This window comes from Suncus etruscus, chromosome 2, assembly GCF_024139225.1.
Source record: "Suncus etruscus isolate mSunEtr1 chromosome 2, mSunEtr1.pri.cur, whole genome shotgun sequence".
Taxonomy (NCBI): Eukaryota; Metazoa; Chordata; class Mammalia; order Eulipotyphla; family Soricidae; genus Suncus; species Suncus etruscus.
The window spans coordinates 125,046,310-125,068,720 of record NC_064849.1 but is presented as its reverse complement, the minus strand read 5'-3'; the positions used below and the strand labels follow the sequence as shown (position 1 = coordinate 125,068,720).

General features: G+C 37.8%; 1 protein-coding gene across 4 annotated transcripts in view; it reads right to left on the bottom strand.

The window, feature by feature from the left end:
• Positions 1-22,411, bottom strand: part of MAST4 (microtubule associated serine/threonine kinase family member 4) — a 646,820-nt gene that overhangs the window by 265,966 nt on the left and 358,443 nt on the right. For 2 of the 4 annotated variants that reach the window (XM_049768741.1, XM_049768744.1), the window contains one exon: positions 22,155-22,190. The exons of the other annotated variants lie outside the window; for them this stretch is intronic. In XM_049768741.1, the coding sequence (XP_049624698.1) occupies positions 22,155-22,190 (36 nt within the window). The remainder of the gene's footprint in view (positions 1-22,154; positions 22,191-22,411) is intronic. 4 annotated transcript variants of the gene reach the window in all.

Genomic DNA, 22,411 nt, shown 5'->3' with positions numbered 1-22,411 from the left:
AAATAAAACCATTTGGACCCTTGGTTTTCACATCAACTAAGCAAGCATTTTAATCCTAATTCAGGACTGAGAGAAAATTTCCATGGGAAAGAAACCCTGGCTAAGGAGCACAAAGATACAATACTGGTTGCAAATACAGCTATTGAGGCATCAGTATGGAACATCATACTGAGTCCTATACTGGCAAAGCTCATCATGAGATCCCCCAGGACGAAGTGGGAAGAGAGGACAAAATTGGAAGGACAGCTGAGAGAATTTAAAGAAGTTGAGGGATAGCAACATTGGAAAAGGGCAAAAGGGCAGAGTCAGTGGGTAGCCAGGAGATGGCAAGGTTACAATATAATTGGCCTCCACAGGCACTTTAGAAGATGGCAGAAAAAAAAAAAAAAGCTAATGATACATTCTACCAGTTTCGAAGCTAAATAACCCCACTACATAGAAGCTACTGCAAGTTGAAAAATGGCAAAGTCCCTTTTCATATCCTAAATTGCATGCTTTACATGTAAAAGCAAACAAAAATCAGCTACTGTGAATGCTGTTCTGAGACTATTAGTGGTACTGATAAGAACCAGCAAACATTTCTTGGTGCTGGCAGACTCAGTACAGCACAATTCTAAAGCACAATTTCATGAATCATCACAGTATGTCTATTTCCAACAATGGTAAAATAAAAATCACATAGCTAAAATGGGGGGAACTACACTGGAGAATAGTCTTGGTTTGTGGGAGGGGTGCATTTGAGGATGCTTTCAAATACAGGGACTTTTGAAGAAGCATGGAGTAGCCCCGTAAGGAGCACAATGTTCTATTCACCAGACCACCTTATCTTGTTCAGTCACTATAGAAGCCACTACCTTTGACTCAATTATACCAAGTTACCAACATACATCCCCCATTATGTCCTCTAGATATTGATTTTGCTGTAGTTTGTTTAGTAGGTGAAACAGCTAAAAGTGAGACTGTATTTTGTATCAGGGACAATCAAAGCTAAACAAAAATACAAAGGGGATGTACGCATGATTATTTCAAAAAAGAGCATTGAGATAAAGATTAGCTGATCTTAGGTATATACTTTAAATATTGATTCAGCATAATTTATGTTTTGTTTTGTTTTGTTTTGGGCCATACCCAGTGACACTCAAAGGTTACTCCTGACTATGCGCTCAGAAATGGCTTCTGGCTTGGGAGACCATATGGGACTACGAGCCATCGAACCACAGTCTGTCCTAGGCTAGTGCGGGCAAGGCAGATGCCTTACCGCTTGCACCACTGCTCCGGCCCCTAATTCAGCATAATTTTATTGAATTACACTCAGTGGTGCTCAGGGCTTACTCCTGGCTTTGTGGTCAGGATCACTCTTGGCAGGGATCAGGAAACCACATGAGGTTCCAGGAAGTAAACCCAGTCCACTACATATAGGCAACTGCCCTATCCGCCAAACTATTTTTAAACTCTAAATTCAATGTAATTACGAATCAATCATATCATGTCCATGCACTGAATGCCATGGGCATCAGTTTTGAACCCTTGGAGTCTGCCAATATTCTTCAGATTGGAGTTTAAAAAGCTCTGTTGGGGACTATGAGTACTTAAATTTTTTTTTTTAAATTTCAAGTTGGCATTTTGTGGTGACTAACATGCTCAGATAAACTGTGTAACCACTATCCCTTCAATTCAGATTATCTCATGATTTCTGATCCCTAATTCCTTTAATACCCCCATTATAATGATCAAGTAGGCCAAGTGTTACTATTTCAATTATTATGAGCTTATAAGAGAAAAGGCCCGAATGCACAAATAAAACAAGGACAGGTGGTCTAATAGAGCATGAGAGAATCCTCATTCTGATCTTGACTGGAAGCATCATATAACTGAGATTCTTGGTGCAGTCACTTAACATCCGATTTAAAAGTACAGACAATAAAAAAAAAATCATGAATAACATGTTTCAGTTAAGAATGTTTACACTGTTAAAGTTGTTTCCTTTCAGCAAGATATTGTTAAAAATTGCAATATCAAAATGATATTACTACTTTATTTGGTGGGTTTGGGGTATAGCCATGACCTAAACATGCTGCTCATGTACATCAGTGTTTAGGATTGACCCTGGAAGTTCTGGGTCATGTGCAATGCTGGGGATTCAAACTGGGATACAGAATCGCTCAGACACCAATATTTTAAATATAATGTATTTTAATTTTAAGTGCAGTAATAAAAACTTGGAAGATCAAAAGTCTGAACCTAACTTCTCCCTTGCACATTGCTAAGTGTAACCAAAAACATAGACTTAAGTCAGCATCATTGTTTCTAAAGAAGTTAATATATGAGTCCAATCAGAGGAAGAATCGATGAAAGAATTCAAGGTCCAGTGGTCTGGGAGGCTCTGGTATACATGAGCGCCCTCTGTCAGATGTCACTGGTACTCCCTGGAGGATAAAGTTTCTGAGACCTTTCAGGGAAATAAATGAACTTTGAGCCTTCTACACAAGATGTAAAATTTTTATATATGTACATACACATACAACACATAGTTATATTAACAACTTAAGGAATTCATATTCCAGCAGGCTGTCCATAATATTCCAGAAAAAAAGACTATCTCATAAAAGAAACAAAAAACAAAACTATCACGCATAGGAAGTGAGTTATTTACTTAGTAAGTAGGAACGAGATGAAATTTGACCAACAAAAAAGATATGGCAGCTAAAATAACTTGTCAATAACTTGGATTAGTAAAAGAATTTGAAATAACTATTAATTGGCTTAGCTGTGAAAATGTTACTCAAATTTCTGGTAAGCACAATTATATCCCAAAAAATATTTAAAGGAGTCGAGTTGTAAATTATCTACTTGTTGTTGAAATATTTTGTCTTGAGGATCTCTTGGGAGAATTTTTGAGTAATACATGATAGGACTCAAGATTTATTCACTCCTACATCTATTCACAGGGATCAGTCCTGACAAGTGTTGGGAGACCATATGTGGTGCCAAGGCTTGAATCCTGTCCTGCTGCCTGCAAGGTAGGTACCCTTAACCCTTTTTATCATCTCTCCAGTACAGAAATATTATTTTTGCCTTTTTTATTATATCTTTAAACACCATGATTACAAATATGACTGTAGTTGGGTTTCAGTTACAAAAGAACACCCCTTCACCAGTGCAACATTCCCACAGTCAATGCCCTTCATCTCTCCCCACTCACATCCCCTTGCCTGTATTTGAGACAGGCATCTACTTTTCTCACTCATTAACATTGTCATGGTAGTTGTTAGTGTATCATTTCTCTAACTGCATTTACCCCTCTTTAAGGTGAGCTACATACATATCGTGAGCCAGTCCTTCTGGCCCTCATGTCTGGACATTACTATAATAATGTCTTTTATATTTTTATTAGGAATTTTCTAGGGGCTAGAGTTATAGCACAGTTGTAGGGCATTTGCTGACCCAAGATGGTCGGTGGTGTGAATACTGGTATCCTATATGGTCCACAGAGCCAGCCAGGAGTGATTTCTGAGCACAGAGCCAGGAGTAAACCCCTGAATGCTGCCACATATGACCCAAAACAGAAAAAAAAATTTGTGTCTATATAAAAGAGAAACATAAGTACAATGAAGGCATACCATTATCAGAAATATAAGTACTCATTTACTTCAATTAAATAGATATAGATTTAATCTATGTAAGGTTAAATGTTGTAATACCTGATAATAATCTTGAGATATGCAAAAGCAAATCACATTAGACTTTCAGAGTCGAAAAAAATCTCTGACTTTCCAGTGTCCATGAATTTCAAATCATTTTTAGATGAGAAGTAGAGAACATAGCTATCAGATTATAATTAATAATAAAGGCTTACATTTATTGATAGCAAAAGAGACACTAACCAGTATTAAAATTCCAAAACAATGTTTTGCTGAAATGTATTTTAACCAAGTGCAGACATTGAATGAATAAAAAGGTTTAATTGCTAAATTTCATGGTTTGTCATAGAGAAAGTATCAAATTTTTCACTCTACCCAAGATTAATAGAAAAATCATAATAAAAACTGTGCAAATTATTTACATAGCTTAAGTAGATATCAAAGATTGCAGACATGCTCTGAGGAACAGAACTAATCACGAACCCATGACCCACGCACAACTAATTGTCAACCCTGAGATGGAGAAAACGTTCATCATTTACTCAGTTTAAACTGCAACTCTCCAATCAGGGTCTCATCATTTCTGGTCTTAAATAAGAACCAGCCATGCAGGGAATTTAATTCCAAGTGCAATCTCATTTTCAACACAAGTTTATCTTACTGTCTTTTTATTCTTTACTTTCTCCTTTTTTATTTTCATGAGAAAACAAACCATGTTAAATGTTGAAATACACATACTGGTTGGTTGATGGCCTATGTTCTGTCACCTCCAACTCTGAACTCACTAATCCACTCTAACTAATAAGGAAATCTTCATGAGAAAGTAGATGACAGAGGTCGGAGCGGTGGCACAGGTCATAAGAAGTCTGCCTTGCACATACTAGCCTAAGACAAACTGCAGTTCAATCTCCCCAGTGTCCCAAATGGTCCTCCCAAGCCAGGAGTGATTTCTGAGCACATAGCCAGGAATAACCCCTGAACTCTTTTGGTTGTGGCCCAAAACAACAACAACAAAAAGTAGATGACAAAATTATGATTTGAGGAAACATATTAGAATTTTTAAAACAAATTTTTCTCAAATATAACCCAGCTCTCTTCACCCAAAAATTCCCAGCAGGGGTCTCAAACTCAATTTACCTGCAGGCCGCAGGAGGCAAAGTCGGGGTGATCCTTGAGTGCAAAGTCAGTAGTAAGCCTTGAACACTGGGGGGTGTGACCCAAACAACTAAAACAAAACAAAACAAAAACATATTCCTCTAGGGCAGGGCCACAAAATGTTGTACGGAGGGCTGTTTGCGGCCCGCAAGCCACAAGTTTAAGACCCCTGAATGGGCAAAGCAAGCAGCTGACCACAGTTCAATCCCCTGTACCATATATGATCCCCTGAGCATTGTCAGGGGTTACTCTCCACAGAGCAATGAATAGCCCTTGATCACAGTTAGGTGTGACAGAATCTTTATCGCAAAGCAAAAAATGGGGATGAGAGAGGAGATGAGAAAAGGGTAGGAGGATATGGGAGGGAAAAGGAAAGAAAAATTTCAAAGGAAGAACTGTCACTGGTCTCTAGAGCTCATTAAGCGCTTTTAAGAACTGAGTGTTTGTTGGGTTGGGGCAAGAGGGATCATGCAATGCTTGGAATCAAATTTGGGGTTCTTGTGTGTAAAACATGTTAGTCAGCTCTTTGAGCTCTCCTTGTTCTATTCGATGAGATATTGCATCTTTCCTGGTATAAATGACATTTTTCCTGATGAAGACTTCTTTTCATCTCCAGAACAATTCCAACTGGAAAGCAACAGATTTAGCATTAAGTTATCTATACAGTAATTCAGAAAGAACAGTGACTTGAAGAAAGTCACTATGTTCTATTTCTTCCTAACTGGTTTGTAGTTTGAGACAGCTTCCATGCCAAGACACCCCTAAAAAAATGCTGCACTGGTTATTAACTTCATTATACGGTACTTACACAATTTCTTGATGGTAACCTGGCTTCAAGACCCCTTAAATGTGTTTTAACAAGCCCCTCTTACAGGATCACCAGGTGTCAGTATTCTCATACTGGTTGGAATCTTGATGGGAAACTATCACAGTGCTGTATTTGAGAAATGGATGTAGCTGCCCCTGCCCCATCCACTTCAAAAACAGTATCTGCATATATCACTGCTGCTGTCCTGGCAGCAACATTAATTTCAACAAGATCCAAATATTTTATTGATAGATAAAACTGATTTTAAAACTTTCTATAAAATAGTTTGCTGTGGTTTAACAACTGGGAATGAAAGAGTAAATGTGGGCCCGAAGAGATAACACAGCGGTATTTGCCTTGCAAGCAGCCGATCCAGAACCTAAGGTGGTTGGTTCGAATCCCAGCCAGAAGCTATTTCTGAGCAGACAGCCAGGAGTAACCCCTGAGCACCACTAGGTGTGACCCAAAAACAAACAAACAAAAAAGAGTAAATGTTAGTCATGTCCAAACCTGTTTGAAGAAAACGTTTCATTTGGTTCAGTTCATTGGGATCTCTTCCCTTCTACTCTTCTATTCCTCTCAAAAAGAAGATGAAAGGAAAGAAGATCTGTTTCTAACGTCAGTGCAAAAATCAATCTCTCCACAAAAATGTAGACTCTTCATACTCCAAAGAAAGTGAGCAGACAATAGCTAATTAATTGCTTGGGGGGAAAGGGACACAAAATAGGGACTAAGGGCTTGGAGTAAAGCTTTGAAAGTCCTGGTAAAATATTTCAAACCCCATAAAAATAAAGTACACGCTAAATGAGAAATGATGACATTATCTAGCCTTTCCATATTAATAGCATCACTTGCCTTCTAAGCTTCTACTTTTATAAGCTCTGACATTATTGTGACTTAATCTTGTTTATTTCAAACACCATAATTTACAATACTGGCCATGACAGACTTATATGAATAAAATGTTCTAACACCATAGCCTCCATTATAGTGTATTCTATTTTCCATAACCTTCCCTCTTCCCACACGAGAGTATGCTCAATTCTGTATATCAGTTCTCAGGTTCTGCTGCCTCAGGACACTTGTTATTCCCTGACCATAGTTCTTTAGAGCTCACAGATGAGGGAGATTATTCTATGCCTATCCCTCTCCTCCTTACTGACTTCTCTAAACCTGATACTCTCCAGATCCATCCACATAACAGCAAATTGATCATCGTGACTTGAAATGAAACACTTAGAAAATAACTCACCTTGTTAGAGATAAAATAAGTTCTAAGAAGCCAGGTTGCCTGAAATCTGGGTCTCTATAAAACATTTATCTGTAGGAACTCACTGAAAATCCAGAGAACAGGAGAAAACATGAATAATTCAATTGGGATAAAGCAAGCTTTGGGATAACCTTCATTTATCTGACACAACTGTGTGGAGAGGGACACTTCCACAACACTGAGTCTCTAAGCTTAGTCTGCTACAACCATTTTCTCAAACTCTGCTTCTCCTTCTCCCTGATCCGCCACAGAGTAGGACTGAAGCGTGATTTCCTTGCAATTCACCACATTACACCACAGAGGCAGCTGATAAAAAAGGGCAGGAAATCCACAGATAAAAGCAATTTTCTACTTCCCTACATTAAATATTTCTAAAAAATACCAAAGAGTCAAGTCTATTGTGAGGGTTGCTTTATTCATTGGGAGATAAATAAAAATCAAACTTCCTAATTATCCCTCTTAGACTGTATTGATACACCTCCAATTTATCCCCACCCTTTAATTTTGCACTTTTCATTAATAATCAATGACACATGCCACTGGGCTAAGTGCAATGAATGTCTCCTTGAAACTAAATATTAGACCTTAGGGAATGCTAAATAATTTCCTACTGGTGTCAGATGCATTTCATTTAGGAGAACTGCACTTGTTACCACTGATATCAATGTGTTCTTTTCTCTGTTTTCTATTCAACTTGCTGAAACAATGGTAAAAAGGCAATGGAATACTCAAAAACACTGTCCTACTGCCAAGATGGTGATGTTATGGAACTCAATGTCAACTGGCAGAGAATGGTAATGACTATCTCTAGTACTAGGAAGCATAGAGTTGAGAAAATAAGGGAATACTTTAAAGGGACATAATTTCAAAGTGTTTTCTTTTATCATACAAGATTCCATTAAAAAGGATATCACTGGTAACAGCCTAATAATAAGTCTTTGGGTTTTAGGAATTAATTTTTTGATGTACCTTTTTTTTTCATACACTGTATACTTTAAGCAGCAGTAATTGAGCTTCATCTGAAGAGGGTCTCTTTCAGCTAGGGTTAACTATAATTGCATGGAATTGGTAACACAGAAATGTGACTTAAACAAAATGTCTTACTGGAAATTCTAAGCTGCTGAAATGCTTCACAGTCATCAGATTCAAGTCACTTCTCTCCTTCAGTTCTAGTATCCTAAGCTAAAGCTTGCGTTCACCTCATAGACCAAGAGAGTTGCTGGAACATAAGACAACATAAATGCATTCCAGAAATGAGGAGAAAGTAAGTAGAAGCAAAGAAAATTATTCCTATCAATGGTCTTTCTATTTCTTAAAAAAAGTATTCTTTGATCAAACTAGTCAAAATGTAATAACTATAACAGGCTATGAGGAAGGATATCTGTTATGTATAGGAAGGGGGGAGCACTAGATACATAGCTGGATACAAACATGCCAAGTTCTTAGCTGGATTTAGTTTAGGACATGAGTCTAATCTCAAAGTCCTTGAAGGTTCAACTTTACCAGATATCACTGGCAAGTTGGGTACAACCACCCAGCAGGAAAGGTCACAGTGTGTACCAGCATCTATCCTCATGTACCAGACGTGGGAAGGGGGAAATGTATTATTTCAAGTTCTGATCAAGTCCATTTCCTTGTTCATCTCAACAATACAGGAGGATCTGCTCTGTAGCATCAGTAGGCAAAGAATGACAGACAAGAATCTTGAAGAAACAACATAAATAGTAGGAGAGGTTCCCCATTTTATCTACAGATGCTTATTTTGCAGGTAATGTAGTAGAAATAGTATTCATTTGCCACTATCTAAAGTGGAATTGATTGGATTTCAATACATTAGTCTTTGCTCTAATGCAGTGTGTAGGAAACCCTGGGTAGGAAGAGAGAAACAGTCATAGGAGTGACTCATATTTCTTCCTGGCTTTGTTCTCTGCAAATTAACCTTTCTTTCGATTGCTTTCTCCTAAACAAATCACTAGCCATGTCTGCATTTTTCCATAGACCTTCTATTCTGTATCAAGGCTATGACCCATCCAATCAAAGATATTCAGTGAGAGGAGGCACACTAACCACACAGCAGCCTGAGATGACAACTCTGTTGGTGTTGGATACTGTCTTCTAGCTAGTAGTGTATCTGAGAGCAAAGGACTGTTATGTGCTAACTATCATTGAGTTTCTGCTGAAGAGGAAGTAAGGGGTTATGGCACTTTCTTTAAAAAAAATAGCTGAATTTAGGGCACTGTGAGAACCAGGGGTCACTCCTGAAATAGACAGAAATAGATTCAAAGCATCATCAGATATGACCCATCATACTACCCCCCCAAAAATATTGAGGTATTTTGTTTATTTCTTTGTTTTGGTTTTGGGCCACACCTGGTGGTGCTCAGGGGTTAGTCCTCGCTCTGTACTTAGAAATCGTCCCTGGCAGGCTCAGGGGACCATATGAGATGCCCGGGATTGAACCCAGGTCTGTCCTGGGTCATCTGCGTGCAAGGCAAATGTCCTTCAATTGTGCTATTGCCCAAATATTGAGTTTTTAGCCTATAAATGTGAGTTTGAATTGAACAGGGTCTTTATAGATAATTCAGGTAAGATGAGATAACTATGAAGGACTCTTCTAGAAGAGGAGTTTCCTACAAAGAAAAGAGTCACATATACAAGGAAGTGCCATGTGAGGACACAGGCAAAGACTGAAAAGACACACATGACAAACAGGGACTAAAACTAAGAGTGATGAGGTAACTCATGGGCTAAAGCTTTTGTCCTGCATCAAGTGACCTCAGGTATAATTTCTCCTATATGCCATATATGGATTCCAGAGGTCACTCCTCAGCACAGAGCCAGGAATAACCTCTGGGCACCTCCGGGTGTGGCCTAGCTCTAAAATCCAATCCACCAAATAAAGAATGCCAAAGATTGCAAGTAGAATCTCAGAACCTGAGAGGTCTGAATAGATCTTCCTTAAAGATTTCGGAGGAAAACAACTCTGGGAATCCATGGAAATGCACCTGCCTTGCAAGCATAAATTCATGAGTTTGATCCCTGGCAACATCCACACAAACCAGTACAAAGCTGGTAGTATTGCCAGGCTATCTGGTATAGATGGGTACCTTATTTGTAGCTAAAACCAATTGCATTATTCTTAGGGAGCATCAAAAGTGAAAAAGTTCACAAACACTGCAACAAGATGTACCACCCTTAACATGTGTAAATGCTGAATGGTGTCACTTCCAGTTATCACAGCTGCCACAAAAACAAACAAACAAAACAAAACAACAACAGCAAAAACCTCCATACCAAAAATCTACAAAGAGAAAAAATATAGGGGGAAATGTAGAAAAAAAAAGTTTAAAAAAACCCTAATCCCACCATCATCTTGATTCTTGGACTTTCAGCCACCATATCCAAGACAAGAAATTTTTGTTGTCTACATTCCAGATTGTGGTGATCAGTTGTGGAAAACTCAGCCCGCTCTCAGAGGAAGTGTTCACAGCAGGTTCATCCTCTTATTCACGCTGGTACAACACTCCCTTTCTCTCAGGTATCCACAGTCTGTGTGTGCAAGTGACTGCTCAAGGCAGCAACTTCTAGCCATCATCTCTGACACACTTAAGGCTCTAGCCATTTAAATTCCCGGGGAATTGGAAAACAGAAATATTCATACAGCACAGGAGAGGGCTGGGGATCTACACACAGCTTTCTTCTCTAACAGCCTTGTCCACTGCTAGACACCAAAGGAACAGAAGAAAAAGCACTGTTCAGTTGGTCACCAATGTTTCAGTCTGCACCTGTTTGGTCACAGCAGAGAGAGTAGTAGGTGCTCAAAGATTAAAAGCGAAACAAATAATGACGACATCAAGAGGCACTATAATCACTCTTTGATTATTTTAAGAGTGCAAAGAGAAAATTTATGCTCATTATCTGTGTACCTAAATATGACTCTTCCTTCTTACCCTCTCCTGTTTTACCGTAGAATCTAGCCAGAATACACTGGAAATGTCAAAGACCTTAGACAGTAATAATGAAAGCTTAACATTGAATATTAAGTGGAACGAATTTCATATTCACACATATCCTTTCTCCAGCTTCTTTTTTCTGTTGATTGGAGAACTATTCTTAACACTTTGCTCAGGGATCACCCTGGCAATGATCAGGTGACCATAAGCAGTACTGTGGATTGCATGTGGAACCAGTCACATGCAAGGCAAATCCATTATCAACTGTAGTATTTTTATGATCTCTGCTTTTTGCTTCTTAGTTTAAATTAAAAATCTAAGCAGGAAGAATAAACAACTACTGATAGATCAACTACTAAAGCTGACAAATCAAATGCAAACAATGTGGAAGCCTGATACCTCTCCATGACCTTACTTTTCTCCTCCCAAAGACCAAGCCCTGAAAAGAAATCTATGTTCATCACCTGTTCAAACACATCTTAATGCTATTACTGAAAACACAAATACACCAAAGTAACAGTACACTTAGGTCTCAGTTCCGTTTGTAATATTAAATTTTACCTTTATCTATTAATTTTCCTCTCCAGCAAGGCAATAATCATATGACATATATACAAGTCATGGGAATAACTGAAAATAGATTACTTTTGTAGCTATCAACCGATACCTATTTTATTCACTTGTGCTACCTATTTATTTCCCTCCCCTTCATCCTCCAATAAGGCTGTGATGTAGAAAATTCAAGATAAAGCAATAAGAAATATACATTGAACATATTGGTTTTTTGTTTTGGGGTCACATCCAGCAGAGCTTAGGGGTTACTACTGGCTCGGTGTTTAGAAATTCCTCCTTGCAGGTTCACAGGACCAATTTGGGATGCTGGGAATCAAATCACCATTAGTCCCAGGTCAGCCGCATGCAAGGCAAAGCTACCACAGTGCTATCTCTCCGGCCCCCATATTGAACATATTCTATTTATGTTTTAAATACCCCAGGACTATGATGGGAAGAGGGATCATAAATTATAATTTAGGATAATTGTAAATGAAATAATATTCCTTTACGAAGAGGATACTAGGAAACCATTAAAACAATAACTAGTAATACCACTATTCTCTGGTCTTGTAAAGACTTAATTATAGGAAAAATAATTACATCAGACTCCAGAAACAGTAGGTGGAGAAGGCTCAACATTCACTATTATGTTGAAAGCAAGAAATTGACTAACATAATGTAAAAATTCACACTTGATTCTCCAGTAAATTAATAAATGAGTTAGCTTGTGGAAGTATTATGTAATGAAGGAGAAGGATTTTAAAGCACACAAGATAAAATTTTACAAATGCAGCGGGCCATCTATTAACCTACAGGTATTATTCTAGGCATGTGGGATATAGAACTCCCAGGTCCTCGGAGGCCTCCATCCTTGCAGAACACCATGTACAAAGTTCCACTAATGATGCATCCTGAGGAACTCTGGGAAACTCTTCCTGATCATTAATCACTCTCTAAACCACACTATGCCTAGCAAAGGCCACAATGATGGTTTCTGGGGAAATCTTTTTAAAGCCCAAGTGTTCAAGCAAAACAAAGAAAATCTGTCCTCTTCCTTCAATGAATATAGCATCTCATTGTTGGTTGCTGGAACCTTATTCTATTGTGAGGTTCAGACTGATGATTTACTCCACATAAAAAAACAAAAAAAACAAAAAACTTTCCTGAACATAAACAAATGGCACCAAAAGCTGTAGAAATAAAAATGCTAACATTTGTAATTGTATGGCTAGAATTCCTGGTCTGTAAACAGATATGTAGGACACATGTCAGGCCTCAGGTGTAAAAGAGGTCAAAGTTGCTGATCTAAACCAGTGTGTCTCAATTTTTTCCAGATTATGACTTGCTTCTGGACAGTCTCCTTTCTTTTGACACCTTTCCTACTGGTTGGTTGCTGAGTCTTGTGTAGTTAGCCCTCACAAAATTTTCAACTATAGCCCCCTTGAAATATTTTGGGGTTCCATTGGTGGACATATGGACCAGGCTATAAAATAGTGCTCTAAACTGTGGCTGACCATTAGACTACCAGGCATGTACCTTCCTGGCTGTTTCTGTTAAAAGATGCAGAACAGTTGGGAAAGCTGAGCACTCAGTTGACATACAACTGGTCAGCTCTGGCAATTATGTTCCCAGTTAGAATGGGGCAGGGGCCAGAAATATAAGTATAGCAGGGAAGGTGCTTGTCTTATGTGGCAGACTTAGATTTGATTCCCAGAACCTCTTTTTGTTCCCTGAGCCCACAAAGAGTAATTCCTGAATGCAGAGCCAGAAATAAACTCTGAGCACAGCTGGATATATTCTCAAACGAAAAAGCCAATGGGACTGGAAAAACTGTATAGGAAGGATCTTGCTTTGCACAGGGCCAACCCACATTCAATTCCAACACTACATATGGTTTCCTTGGCACTGGCACAGCTGATCCTAGAGCACAGAAGCAGGGGTAAGCCCAGAGCACAGCCAGGACTGGTTCTAACTTCCTTCACCCCAAAAGGTTGGTCTTTATCAATTAACAAAAATAGGACAAAAGCAAGCACAAAAATAAATATGCCAAGCTCCTTGTGGGGGCTAGGTCTACATGGTAAAATTATGAGAGAAAATTCTTTTTTCTTTACCTGTTATATTTCCTACAAAGGAAAGAATCAGAAATATGATTAATGCTTTATGATCTAAGAAGCATTTCCATAGTAAAATAAAATGCTAGCCTATTTCCTAAATGGTATGAGACAGTAACAATGATAATACCTCAAGGAAACTTATTGAATGCATCAAAAGACACAAGTAAAAGCTAAACTCTCTTATTTTAAAGCTGTCTTTGCTCTAAACAAGAAGATAAAAAGTAATTTTGAATGCATTCCTTCCTATGTATTTAATTATGATTCTCTACAACCACCACCTGTGATTAATCGAAGTATTATTGAAATTATTTTTAAAAGACAATTAGCCTTAGCTTATTAAAATACTACACATTCAGCATCATTACTAAAAAATTAGATTTGGGGGCCGCAGAGATAGCACAGCAGCATTTGCCTTGCAAGCAGCCGACCCAGGACCTAAGGTGTTTGGTGCAGATCCCAGCATCCCATATGGTCCCCCATGCCTGCCAGGAGCTCTTTCTGAGCAGATAGCCAGGAGTAACCCCTGAGCACCGCCGGGTAGATTAGATTTTAATAATAGGGTTATACCTATCGGGTTATTTTCCAAAAACAATTCTGGGTAATGTTTCATCTTGGAATTACTTCATTTTTTTAAAACCTTTGAAAGAGGGGCCAGCAAGGTGGCGCTAGAGGTAAAGTGTCTGTCTTGCAAGCGCTAGCCAAGGAAGGACGACAGTTCGATCCCCCAGTGTCCCATATGGTCCCCCCAAGCCAGGGGCAATTTCTGAGCGCTTAGCCAGAAGTAACCCCTGAGCATCAAATGGGTGTGGCCCGAAAAACCAAAAACCAAATAAACAAAAAAACCTTTGAAAGAACTTATAATAAGTTCAAAGAGGTCACTCTGCACAAACACTCTAAAATGAGGTATTTCAAGGGAATACTGGTACTTAGTCTTCCCACTCCACCAGCAGATTTCCCAAGAAAGAAACCAATCTAGTTCATGAATGGGAAGTGCAGGCCAGAGTCATGGTGTGGGCACCAGACCTCTATAAGGTGGCATCCATGTATTGTTATATCTCATCCTGATGCTGGAAGCACAAGAGAGCCCAGGGCCGGCTATTTCTTTTATGACTAGGTTTTAAATCTCATCTGGAGATGAGTTTTTTCTTCCTTCTGCTCCAAACTCCATTTCCCAATAATCGAATGGGAGGTTATGAAGCCAGAGAACAATTTGCTCCTTCTGTGCAACCCTCCCCCAACAAGGCCAACTTCCATCAGCCTCCTCCTAAACACCGTGAAATATACGACCATGTTCTCAGGTGAAGGTCAGTGCTCAGGGTTACAGTGCAGCAGGATGATTTCTGTACCAGCCACACAATAGCCAGGAGGAGTCCGGCAGTCTTGTAGATGTCCTTTACACTTGGCAGAGAAGAATAAGAAGGGAAAGGTGCCCCACTGCGTGAGGCAATGAAACTTTAGGGGTTGCAGGGTGCAGATGGAGGGCCACACCCAAAAGAACCCAGGAAAGGGAGAAGGGAGTCGAAATCTCACACCTCCTCTATGCACTTCACTCCTGGGATCAGCTTGCCTCAGCTCCCACACCGCTGGCAAGAGAGATTGCTTTCAGCCTTCCTATTAAAGACTCCTGCTATCTAATACCTGTCACAACTGTCTCCAGTGACCCCTGAGAATAGAAAAGGGAGATTCCCCCATATCTAGCTACTCTATGAGAACTATTTTTTCTGACAAACTCATAGAGATACAAAAATCTACCTGAATTTTTTTAATCAGTTAGACTGCTTCTGGATTCATTTTACAAAGCCATCTGGCTTCACAGACATCAAGGGCCTGGGCTCTGAAAATCCTACTTTTTTACTGTGGCTCCACAATGCAAAGCAAGCCCACTTCAAAGTGTCCTAAGTGGTGAGGGTTTGGGTGTAGAAAATAGCTTGCTCCAATTCTTCATTGTTCAGAGATCCAAGGAGCCTGCCTGGCCATGTAGGAGATAAAAGAATGCTTCTGAAAGCACCAGGCTAAAGAAAATATTTGCTCTGCCACAGTGTTCCCACACGTGTGAACTTATGTTCTATGGTTGGAAAGCTAAGAAGATGAAAAATGAAGGGGCCTGAACAGATCTGGTGGCTACCTGGCCAGATGAATTAGAGGTTGGGCACCATGTGCTGTTCTAAATTGGAGAATGCTGAGGTTCCCTCCTTCTTGTTAATTTTCTACTCATTCTTAAAAAATAAAAAAATAAAAAATTGTTCCATGCCTCAGGATGGCATCGAGGAGACTTGCTTTCCCTTTTTCTTCTCATTTCTGAATACAATTGCAATTATACTAAAATACTTTCTTTGTCTTTCACAGATTCACTTTTGAAGTTTGTTGTTGATATATTTCAATAGTCCCCAGACTTTCTAAGAGAGTAAGCTGGCCTTTAACAAACCCAAGGCAAGGAGAAAAGGCTCATGATATTTTTTTAACAAATGTTAATTCATTTGAAATGGAATGTCAGAAATGACAAACACAAAGTGAAACTGACTTTTAAACATTTAGCTATATAAAAAGCATCATGAAGATTAATAAGTAGGAGCTAAATGTGATATGATTTATTAGGAAAGGATGGCATCGGGACTATACCTAGTGATGCTCAGCACTTATTCCTGGTTCTTTGATCAGGGATCAAACCAGGGTTGATAGCATGGAAGACAGGCATCTTAATCCTAGTACTTTCTCTCCAACCCAGAGTGTCATTTTAAAAAGCTTTGCCTGACATAACCCAGAAGTTAGATGGAGTCGGAGGTATATGTCACACACAACAGGTTTTCCAGTGAAAATAAGGTCATCAAGCTGGTGGTAACATCCAAATAAGCAGAAAAGTCGCAATGCCTATCTCACTGATAGGAAGACCTGATTATACAAGATAAGCAGTTGGATCAAAATGACAGTTGATTTCCAGATTCTGGGTATTGTAAATAGTACTACAATAAACATAGGAATGCAGAAGGTTTTTCTGTATAATGTTTTTGGGCGTCAAGGCTATATCCCTAGAAGAAGTAGCATTGCTAGGTCATATAGAAGCTCAATTTCTACTTTTTTGAGTAAAATCCATATTGTTTTCCAAAAAGATTGGACCAGCCAGCATTCCCACTAGTAGTGAATGAGAATTCCTTTCTCCTGGCATCCTTGACAGCATTGATTGTTCTTGGTTGTTGTTTTTTTTCTTTTTTGTGATGTGCGCCGAGACTCTCTGTGGTATGATATCTCATTGTTGTTTTGATTTGCATCTCTCTAATGACTAGTGCTGTGGAACATTTCCGTGTGCCTTTTGGCATTTGCATTTCTTCTTCTTCAAAAAAATGTTTGTTCATTTTTGTCTCCCCAATTTTTGGATGGGGTTAAATGATATTTTCTTGCTAAATTCTACCAGTGCCTTGCATAACTTAGATAGTAACCCCTTATCAGGTAGGTGAATAGTTTCTCCCATTCCATGGGTAGACTGAAACACAATCATGAACAACTTAGTAACCATGATGGTTAAATAAAAGGAGGAAAAAATGACAGTTTGTGTGTCATTTCTACAAAGATCCCAGTGATTTATTAAGTCTTCATTCCCAAGAACTACCTACAACTTCTGTGATGATACTACACTTTTCCACCCAAAAAGCTATTTAAAATGGACATGATGGGAAGTCTCACACTTGCAAGGCATCTGTTCCATCAATATTGTACTCTACTTCCCATGTGTAGGAGGTGTCACTTATTCTAGTGGTAATTTAAGGCAGAATAAAGATAGGAGGCTGGTAACATTTCCTTTTGAGTCAATTTAATATATAGCCACATATGAAGGAAATATTTAACGAGGGTTTCAAAAGAGCCAGAGAATAATAATTAAATCACAGTTGAGTGATGGTACAGGCTACTTTTGCCTTGGCCATATGTAGACAACTTATACAGATCTCAAAGTTGTAAACTTGATCAAAATATTTATATTAATTTGGTCTTGTTTATATTTTAGCTTTAAGATTTATATATCAATAAAAACAGAATTTAAAAGTATGATGTCACATAAGGTTGTTTTGTCTCAGTGTGATGAGATTACAAGTACCTATGATCTTTCAATTTATCTTAGTTCATTAGGTCCAGAAATGATTTCCTGAGCCTGAGGAATACAGCTTTGACCACAATACCCTAAATGTTTTTATAGGTATGCCCTTGTTTTTTTCCATCGGTGTTCTAATAGTATCTTTGGTATCTAAGGTATATCAATGCTATAATAGTATCTTGGTTAGTAATTTTTATGTTAGGTGAAGGCAGATCTGTTTTAACAAATATATGTACAATTATTTTATCCTATGCAGAAGTTTAGGAACATTTCACTCTTACTGACTCAAACTCTATAAACACTATTTTATTTAATTATTCTGATGCTTATGTTTTCTCAATTGATCACTTTATGTTCTGTGAGTTTAATAGCTATTTAATATCTTGGTATAACACTCTAGCATTTGGACCTTTTATTGCCTTGGGACTTTTAAAGTCACTTGAAGCCCTAGTCACAGATGGTTTTTCAAGTTAACTTATTTAATAAAATAAGGTTCTTGGGAGAGAGACAGAGAGAGAGACAGAGAGAGAGACAGAGAGACAGAGAGAGAGAGAGAAAGAGAGAGAGAAAGAGAGAGAGAGAGAGAGCATTTTTTAAATGTGGCTGATTCCCTAAGAATCATAGGGTACATCTCTGGAGGTGTCTGGATGCTTTGACCCAAGTTATCCCCAGGCACCACAGGGCCAAACACCACTACAACTTCTGGAACTCACATTCAATTTTCAGCCTGGTCCCTTCAGAGCTGCTTGGAGAAACACGGGGACCACCTAAGCACCATTTGGGAGCCCCCTCTGCCTCAAAACAAGGTAGAACAGAACAAATTTTCTATTCTCCAAATGAATTTAGGATTGGATTCTTGAAACAAATTAAAGGCTTTAGTTACTTGACATTAAAAACGTTCAGTCATTGTTTAAAATCTAATAGCCTTGTATATAGGCTTTTACTGTGACTTTAAGTCTCTGGGATAGTCTACATAGATTTAAATTAATTTTACTTTAAAAAGAATAGCACAGGGCCCGGAGAGATAGCACAGTGGCGTTTGCCTTGCAAGCAGCTGATCCAGGACCAAAGGTGGTTGGTTCGAATCCCGGTGTCCCATATGGTCCCCTGTGCCTGTCAGGAGCTATTTCTGAGCAGACAGCCAGAAGTAACCTCTGAGCATCGCCGGGTGTGGCCCAAAAACCAAAAAAAAAAAAAAAGAAAAAAGAAAAAAAGAATAGCACAATTTACACACATGCAATTATATTTAAGTAAAGAATATTTTTATATTTTTATTTATAAACACTGTCATTTTTGGTGATGATTAAAAACTTGAATGCAGGAAACATATTTGGTGTTGATCAGAACACAACACAGCTTATTTGAAAACACTGAGAGCATGATGATAGATCTTTCTTGTAGCATAGTTTGTATCATTTGTCACCTTTCAGACAGCATGACTGACTCTTGGCACTTAGTAGACTCTGTCTGGTTCAATGGCTTCTAATTACCATTTTCTCTTTGATTTTTCTCAACTTGCTAACAAAAATTCCTTCACTTTGGTTTATTATAACTCAGTCTTACCCATGATTGAAAGCATCCTGACCGTTTTAAAAAAAAAAAAAAAACATCTGAAAGCATCTCCAATCATGACATTTCAACAAGATCCTGATGCCCTTATAGTGACAATTTATCTAGTAAAGACTTAAAACAGAGGGGTGTGAGGAATAAGGCACTTGCTTTGTATGTGGCCAACCCTATTATGATTCCCAGCATCAGGTTGGGCCCCTGGACACTCTTAGTGCTCGATCCTGACCACAGAGCCAGAAATAGTCTGGGAATTTCTGGATGTGGTCCAAAAATCCTAACAAAATAAATAAAGGGCCAAAATATCTAGGGTAAGTGAGTACCTATTAAGCAGCTTCCTAGGAGCACTGGGAAAAAAAATCAAAAGGGCACTCACTATTTGTCAGCTCAACAGAAACAGTGCATTAGGTTTCATTTAACAAAGATTCTAAGCTGACATTGAAAGTTTAAATTTAAGTCTAACTTGCCTATATTCTTTCCTGGTCATGATATGCATCATTTCAATAAATCTTCCCCATTTTATAATTATTATATTTTAATATTTATTTATATGCAAAATGTAAAGCACGTTATATAATTCAATAATAATAACAACAACGCATTTACCATTTCATTCTGTGAGTAGAAACTACATCAAGAAATACTTTTATTTCCATAAGTAAAATTCAAACCTAATGCTTATTTATGTGTTTAAGTGTAAGACAATGTCATGTTATTTTTAATTCTAGGCAGTATTAATGCCCAGCTCCAAAATTTCAAGTACTTTTAGAAAAACACAAATTTTTTTTTATTTCTTTGCTTCTTAGATTATTCAGGGCTAAATTCAGGGCTTATGCCTGCTCTGTACTCAGGGCTCACTTCTGGAGGAACATAGGGAACATCTGGGGTGATAGGGATCAAATCGTTTTTTGCTGGCTATAAGGTAAGCACTCTACCTGCCTACCTGCTGTACTATTGCTCTGCTCCAAAGTAATTTTTTTCACCTGAGTATTACAAAAACTAATTTTTTTTCTCAAAAAGATGTTGAGAGAGGCAATTTGATGGGCTAACTGTATGCTTTGCATACAGCAGGCACAGATTTGACCTGCAGAACAAAAATGGTTCCTTGAGCATCAACCAAAAGCAACCCAAAAGAAAAGCCACGATTACCTCCAGGTGTGATCCAAGCTCCAAACTACCCAAAAAACTTTCCCAAAATAAATTAGGAGTGTCAGTGAATACAATTCAATTAGTACAACATGAAGAAGAAAAATTGCTGTGGCCAGAGAGATTCTACAAGGTTTAAGTTACTTGTCTCAGTTATGTAGCCAGTCCAAATTCAATCCCTATATGGTCCCCAGGCATTGCCTGAAGTAACAAAGTATAAAAACTGGAGCAGACCATGACAAATATATATATATATATATATATATATATATATATAAAATATTAGATGGCGGGCCTGGAGAGATAGCATAGCGGTGTTTGCCTTGCAAGCAGCCGATCCAGGACCAAAGGTGGTTGGTTCGAATCCCAGTGTCCCATATGGTCCCCCGTGCCTGCCAGGAGCTATTTCTGAGCAGACAGCCAGGAATAAGCCCTGAGCACCCCCGGGTGTGACCCAAAAACAAAAACAAACAAACAAAAAAAAACAAAAAGAAAATTAGATGGCTTTTTCAAAGTTTCAAATATGACAGTTTAAAGATATATAATGTTCAACACTAACTTTGAGTATAAAAAACCCCAAAATATTATGATCTATTTTGCCCTATGTGACAGTTCTTTGTTTGCATTATCATGTCTATCCTTCTACTATTCTAGGTAAATGTATGCTTGATTGTTTGATACACAAGCAGAATGTAGTCACTGTAAGCTTTAATTACTTTAGGTTTAATGCTAAAATATGATCTTTGAGTAGATAAAAATATTTGCTTGTATTTCTTTTTTTATATCAAGAATAACAGTACAATTTTCATTGACACAAGTTAATATATTTAAATAATAAAAAAATCACAGGAAAAACAAACCTACATTCAACTGGAGAATATGTTCCAGTTAATAACATCAAGAGCTCTTCACACTAGAAAACACTAATTATTTGGTTCTATTTACTATTTAGTCATATTGCATTTTATATTCAAAACATATAATATTCTTCAACTATTAGTTTTAAATTTTAATTTAACCAAAAGCACATATTAAGAAACCAGTTACAAACAAACATGAAGTTTTAAGGAAAAAAATGAAGAATAACTTACCAGGGAATACAACACATTTCAAAGTCACTGCATTTAAAACAGTATAGTGTTGGCACAGAAACCCGCAAAAGAATTAGACTGGAGTCCAGACTGTCTCAAATATTTATGGTGTCTTTGTAATCAAAGTTAACATTTTTATATCATGAAAAATACTGTTGAAAAATAACTAGGAAATCTTACAATTCTTCCAAGCTATTGAAGCAAAATTAGAATTCTACATTGTATCATGCAAACAACTTAAGAGTGATGGAAGATTTTAATATTTTTAAAAGTTGGAAAGGGAACTTAGGAGAACAGTTGAATGGATTAGAAAATATGACCCTGAGCAAGACATTTTTTTTTCAGATGCTATAAAGAAAGAGAGAAATATACTTGATTAAATAACAACAAAATTTTTCATTTGGCAAAGGAGATCATACACAAGAAAAACTGTAGTGATACATTTTCATACATGAAACAAAGGACTAACATTTCTTAAAAATAGTTTATAAATTGTGAATGAATAGCATTTCCAAAGAGTACTTTCAAATGGTACTAAAATGAAGGAAAGAGATATATTTAAAAAAAAACACATAAACAACATAGTAAACATCAATCACTAAGAAGGAAATGCAAAATAATCAATGATAATGACACTGAATGAAATAAAAACAGCGATAATATTCAATGCTGGTGAGAATGTAGGAAATGGGCATTCTGATGTGCAAAGGTTTTTACTATTCCTTTGGGGAAAATAATTTCACAGTATCTATTAGAATTAAAATAACATACCGTTTGACCAAGCAATTCCACTTCTGGGAATCTATCCTATAGAAAAAAACAAAAGGACCAGCATGTAAGGTCAGAGGTACAGAGATGTTTATTGCAGCATTCTTTGTTGTGAGGCATGTTGTTAATGGGGAAATAACTAAATGAGATGTGATTTATCCAATGTTTCCAAAGAGGGCTTTATAGTGAGTAAAGGCACTAGAAAGATCCAGGGAATAGGTAGCAGCCACAGTATAATGTGGAGGTGGCTGATTTTTATT